This window comes from Sciurus carolinensis, chromosome 10 (genome assembly GCF_902686445.1).
Source record: "Sciurus carolinensis chromosome 10, mSciCar1.2, whole genome shotgun sequence".
Lineage (NCBI taxonomy): Eukaryota > Metazoa > Chordata > Mammalia > Rodentia > Sciuridae > Sciurus > Sciurus carolinensis.
The window spans coordinates 84,401,201-84,407,986 of record NC_062222.1 but is presented as its reverse complement, the minus strand read 5'-3'; the positions used below and the strand labels follow the sequence as shown (position 1 = coordinate 84,407,986).

Genomic DNA, 6,786 nt, shown 5'->3' with positions numbered 1-6,786 from the left:
CTAAAAAGTTCAACAAGAGAGTTATAAAACCTGAAAATTCTCTTGTGCCCTCTCTTCCTTTGCTTCCAGTTACCATCCTAACAGGATCATCTGAAGGCAAGTAATTGGATTGAACATCCTGAGGAGAAAGTTTCACACAACATCAGGTATGTGGAGATATATTCTAATGTAAAATAAGCCACTTTGAAGTAATATATATTCATTGAGTAATAACAATAGTTGGTCTAGTACAGTTATTCTCCTCTCCTCTTCTGAACTGCTAAACTAAATAATAACAGATCCAAGTTGTATCTTAATAGAAGAAAATATGATCAATGGGAATATTTTTAAAGCTGACAAGCTGACATGTACACACTGTGCTCGAGATCACAATAAGAAAAATAAAAGGTCACATCCTTCCCTTTCTCTTCCCTCCTACAAACTATTGCCAAAAGTACAGTTATCTTCAGAAGTATTCATTTTAAGGCTGTACTATGTACTAGGCATGATTACATAAAATAAATAAAACAAAGTCTTGTCCTTTGTGGATTTAGATAAAGGGCATCAAATGGCAAAACCTTCAGGAGACTAATGTTTGAAGAAAAGTTTGTTTTATATAGTTCTTTGTTCTAAGTAACAGCTTCATATCACAGAGTCAAGGAATATCTTCTGTGCATACAAGAACATTCCAAGGAACATTTATAAAACTATGTTTAGTAAATATCAATAGTTTATAAGATGGTTCTCCAAACAAGGAGACTTCCTGACTTAGAATAGAAATAGGAAGAAAATTATTTCCTTTTTTTATTGCTAAACTTACTAAGATCTTGATTTTCCTAGGCAATCTTTATTATCAAGTACCTATGCTGCAAATTAGTGATAAGAATAATTCTTCTTGTACAACCAGAGAAACAAAAGTTGTACCCCATTTGTGTACAATGAATCAAAATTTTTAAAAATGATAATAATTCTTGGCTCTCCTCCAATGCTTCCTCTCTCAAAGAATGCATCTTAGACTTAAAGCAATTTTGCCTTACCACTCTGGAGTAAAATATATATATGTAATTTTCAGAAACCATTGGTCTACATTCTAATAATAAAAGTCATTTAACAAAGCTCACCCCTCTCTTACAATATCATAGCTAACACTGAGTCACTTTTCTGCTTTTCCCAGGAGCCAGTAGAAAAAAGATGAAAACGCTATCACTGCTTGTATGCATCTTTGTGCTGATTGCTTGCTTCCCAGTAAGTATCCACCTCATGAATCAATAACAAACATTTAGTGTGTAGACTTAATTGAGATTTCAAGAGTTACAGTTAGATAGGACTAAGAAGTTCTGGCATACTGTTGCATAATAAGGTGACTATAGATAACAATTATGTACTATGTATTTCAAAAAGCTACAGGAAAAGATTTTGAATGTTTCCACCACAAAGAAATGACAAATGTCTGAGGAGTCAAATATGTTTACCTCAGTTTAAACATTCATTAATATATTAACATATTGAGATATCAATATCACATGGTATCCATTAATATGTACAATTTTCTCTTACTCTTTTTTAAAAAAAATTAATTAATTATACATGTCAGTAGAATGGACTTTGATACATCATATACAATGGAGTATCAATTTCTCATTCTTCTGGTTGTACATAATGTAGAATCCCATCCATCATATAGTTATATATTTACATAGGGTAATAATGTCTGATTCATTCTACTATTTTTCCTTCCCCCATTCCTTCTCCCCTCCCTTCATTCCCCTCTGCCTAATCTAAAGTAACTCTTTTCTTCCCTAGTCCCCCCATATGTACAATTTTTACAGTTTTATGTCTTTTAAAATAAATAATAAATGAAGTGAAGTGAAAGAAATTTTTTAAAAGTGCTACAAGCAATTTGTATGTCCAAGACGCTCAAAATCTTTGTTTTCTGTGAAATATAAGAAAATACATCATTTAAAGCACAAGGAAACGATTTCATTTCATCAATATCTATAGAGTTCCAACTTTATAATGACTGTGGTAAGCTCTGACAGAGATGCAGAAGACAGATCTTACATGGCCTTTAGGCCTTGGTGTGGAATATGGGGTTTTGATTCTAAGCATGTCAGGAACCCTTAGGATGATCAGTGAGCCCCCAGAGGAGTTACATGACTTAGGATTCTGCGGAGAAAACAGAAGGCAGAGGACAAAAGTTGAGATAAAGAGACTAGTCAGAAAGTTATGGTAGTGGTCCAGATAAAAGATAAGGGAGATTTATACCAACTATCAGCACTTAAAATTAAAGATGAGGGTATATTTAGATAGATTTTGGTAATTAAGTCTATTATACCCTCTGATGGATTAGGTGTGTGGTAAAAGAAAGAACTGAACAAGGATTTCTCTTTTAGACATGTAAAATTTTAAATGGCTATTAGACTTCTACATTGAGATGTCAAGAAGACATTTGGATATACATTTTATAAATTTCAGAAAGGAATCAATACAATTTAAATATATTTAAAGTTATGAGAAAACAAGGTCACCTAAGGAGAAATTATAGGAAGTTTGGACATGGATAGAGAAAATGAAGGAACCACAAAAGGGGACAGGAACGTATGTTTCTAAAGCAAAAGAACACAAAGTGGACCCTGTATTTAAGATATTTAGAGTCTACAGGGAAAGCAAGATTAAAAGTAATAATGATCCCTGGTGATACATTCTATAATAACAACCACATTTTTCTCAAAGTCTATATGCTTTTAAGTAGATTAAAACATTTACTGCACATTTATTTACTGAATAAAGTGGAAAAACCCAAGAATATTATGACAGTAGTAAAAATATAGAGAGGGGTAAAACTGATAGAGTGGATGGAATTTACTCTTGGATATTCTCATATTTCCCGTTTATCACATAATTCCCTCCCTCGACCCAAAGCCATCTTAGTCTTTTCCCCTAAATCCTGATGTTAATTTCTGTGATTATAGCAGAAAGAGTACTCAACAGGACTCAGAAGATGTCAAATTAAACTCATGTCTAAACTGACCATCCAGATTAATCTTGAGCAATTTAAAATCTGTTTAGTAGGTCTCCAATTTCCCTATGTACAAAATAGTGATAACAGTACGTACTTTACAGAGAAAAAACGAGGCAAATGAGGATAAGAGTAAATGAGAACACATTTATAAATTATATAGCGTGATGTAGATATAAAAATCATATAATCTCTTTATACTATTTGATAAGGTTATAAGGAATCATATTCACTTTTTGAAAAGTTTTCTTTTAATAAGAAACTACTAGATATAAAATACTTCTATATTGAAAGAAATGGTGGCACTCTGATCAACACAATATTTTATTGTGGAATGACAAAATCTGGGATATTAGTTTGAGGAGGCCCTTCCTGGTGCTTCCCACAAATCCAAATACCTGTAGAATCATCCTTTTCCCAAGCTCAGGTTAAATAAAACTCTTCAAACTGTCCAAATACCAGAAAGTTTCTAGTGAAAGAGTTTCCAAATAACTTGAATATATAAAAGTAACACAGAAATGCCTCCACGAATCCTTAGAACATAATAGGGATGTAGCGGAGAGTGAAAACAACCCACAGCCAAAGACCAGCCCATAGCAACAAAGGACATGCGGAATGATTTCAGGGAGTGGATAATGTGGTTCCTTTTTTTCCAGATGTCTCAAAGAAAGATTGAGGGAATATATTCTGGAGTCTGTTAAAAATAACACATTTAACATACTGCTTCCTTCTTCACTAGAAATTGATTACAGGTTTTCATATGGTCATAAAAATAGGCTAATAACATCAAGTGCAGAAATTTTGGAGGGAAGGGGGTGTACCAGGGATTGAACTCAGGGGCACTCTGCCACTGAGCCACATCCCCAGCCCTACTTTTGTATTTTTTTTTATTTAGAGACAGGGTCTCACTGAGTTGCTTAGCACCTTGCTTTTGCTGAGGCTGGCTTTGAACTCGAGTTTCTCTTACCTCATCGTCCCAAGTCACTGGGATTACAGGCGTGCACCAACTTGCCCAGCCCAAACGCAGAAATTCAATGTGTTTTCTAGTTTCAAGTATGTTATCTTGACCTTGCACTCTTCTAGTCCTCTTCCTTTCTGAATCTATTTCTTTCGTGACTAATTTTTTCTCCTTCTTTTCCTTCCTTAGAAGAGTTCAGCATTCCTCTTATTATTTTAAGAATCTGCTGCTTCCTCCTACCCACTCTGTTCTGGCTCCAAGTGTCCTGTGTCTGTCTCCCTTCCCTACTCCTTTGACTCCACCCAACTCTCCCCTTCCTCACATTTTCTCCCACTCCTCTACCCTTAAAATTTTGGTTTGCATACAAAGACACAATTTCCTAACTTAATTTCCCTGGAACTCAGTTTCCTCATCTGTATAATAAGGATAATAACAGCATCCACTTCACGATGTAGCTAAGGAACTAAATAAACTTGCATTTATAAACCACTTAGAATTGGGCCTGACAAAGTGTTATATAAGAGTATTTTTAATAAAAATAAATCACAGATATGAACAGGCAGTTAAGGATCAATAATACACTTAATGTGTTCCTCCTAGCACATTTATAGTTACTATAAATACCTGTACACTCAGTCATCCAAACTCAGAACTTTAGAGGCTTGCATTTTATACATTTTCTCTTCTCAAACCTCCCTAAATTCAATTCGAATTAACAAGTTATATTATGTCCATCTGTAACTAATAAGTTGATTAATAATAATTAATATATTTTAAGTTAATCAGGCAAATTGGTCATTTGATACAGGTTCTATATATAGTATTTTATAGTAATTTATAGTATTTTAATTTGCCTTCATCTAAAAATGTCATAGGTATTATTGGTCAGCTAAAATAAAATATCTGAAATTATTTTACAACATAAGTAAAATACTATTAAATGCTAAGATTTTATTCAAAAATAAATAAATGAATTTTTTTATTTAATAGTTAATGTTAATTTCATGCATTCAGTAAATATCTAGTGAGTGCCTGCTATTTGTAGTTCTAGGAATTGGGCATATGAGAAGACAAAACAAAATCCTGCCCTCATGAAGCAAATCATCTAAGAGAATTAACAGCATAAATATTTCAAAGTATTGAGGCCATATAATTAGACTTGGGTATGAAATTTAATTTAATTTGAATTGTTTCATAAATGAGTAAACAAAGACCTAATCAAATTAAGTGTCTTGTCTAAAGTCTCTCAGTTATTTAAGGGTAGGCACTGGACAGATCCAAAACTTTGGCAGTATGTTTCAAACATGCTCCTCCAAAACCTGGGCAATCTTCTTAGTATCCTTAGTAATCACCTGAAAGGAGGAGAGTAAGCTAGTGAAATATGAGACTGAGTGAAATTAGGAAGCTAATTACTCTACTGGTGATCCAGTTCCTAATCCCAAAACATTTTATAAATACTGCTTATTCTATGGTCAACAATGAAACTTTAGTTGATGGATCAATGGACTTTTTTCACTTTATTTTCTGCAGTTCATCGAAAGTGGACGAAAGAATCACAAAAAACAATCTCAACAGTCACCTAAACTTCACAAATTACCACATTCTTCTGGACTACCATCCCATCGTAATCCACTCCTTAAAAAGTATTACCATGTTGTTCTACACCAGTTCTCTAAGCGTAAGCCTGCACATTCACCTCCTAAGTGTTCAGTCAAAAATAACACTGTGGTCAACAATAAAAATCCAGAGACCACTACTCAACTTCCATCTTTGAATTCCAAATCTCCTTCCACCAAAATTACTACCACTTCAGGTGTGATTCCTTTCACTCAGAATGCTAGTACCACTTCTGCAAGAGAAAATACCAGGACTGGCTCTTCTGTAGCTACGCCAACACCACAACCTTCTTCAGCTCTGCAGGAGACCACAGGTGCCCCACCTACATCTTCCCCAACTACACCAACACCACAACCTTCTTCAGCACCAGAGACCACAGGTGCCCCACCTACATCTTCCCCAACTACACCAACACAACAACCTTCTTCACCTCTGCCAGAGACCACAGGTGCCCCACCTACATCTTCCCCAACTACACCAACACAACAACCTTCTTCAGCACCAGAGACCACAGGTGCCCCACCTACATCTTCCCCAACTACACCAACACCACAACCTTCTTCAGCTCTGCAGGAGACCACAGGTGCCCCACCTACATCTTCCCCAACTACACCAACACAACAACCTTCTTCAGCTCTGCCAGAGACCACAGCTGGCCCACCTACATCTTCCCCAACTACACCAACATCACAACCTTCCTCAGCTTCAACAGAGATCACAGAAGTCTCACATACCACACCTAATTCTTCCCCAGACACTCCTGCACCTGAAACTTCTGAAACTACAGCTGTACTCATACCCCAAACTACTACTCCAACCACTAGTCGAACTGTTACCATTAAACAACCAACTTCATCTTCCAACCAAAATGTATATATTCAACTTCTTGAAGGCTTACGGTATTGGTTAAATAATATTTTTGATCGTTTAGAAAGGATTCAGTAGTATATCATACATTGTGGAGTGTTCTGTCATTTATAAAATGTGATTTATGAGTACAGAACTTTCATCACAAATATCAAAGTGAAATTATAATATTATTTAAATTTTAAGTATTATCACTAATCCTTGAATCAAACTGTTTTTCCCCACGTGACCTATTAATATGACAAACCACTTCTATCTCACAAACCAAGTGATTGAGATTCAAGATCTATGATTATCTATGATTCAAGATCACATTTTAGGACCTACAAAAATATCCCACTGAGGA

General features: G+C 35.0%; 1 protein-coding gene across 1 annotated transcript; it reads left to right on the top strand.

Moving 5' to 3' along the window:
* The first annotated feature begins 1,170 nt into the window (after positions 1-1,170).
* Muc7 (mucin 7, secreted) lies at positions 1,171-6,518 on the top strand. The gene is made up of 2 exons (XM_047566030.1): positions 1,171-1,224; positions 5,487-6,518. The coding sequence occupies exons 1-2, from the start codon at positions 1,171-1,173 to the stop codon at positions 6,516-6,518; spliced, it is 1,086 nt and encodes a 361-aa protein (XP_047421986.1).
* The last annotated feature ends 268 nt before the right edge of the window (positions 6,519-6,786 follow it).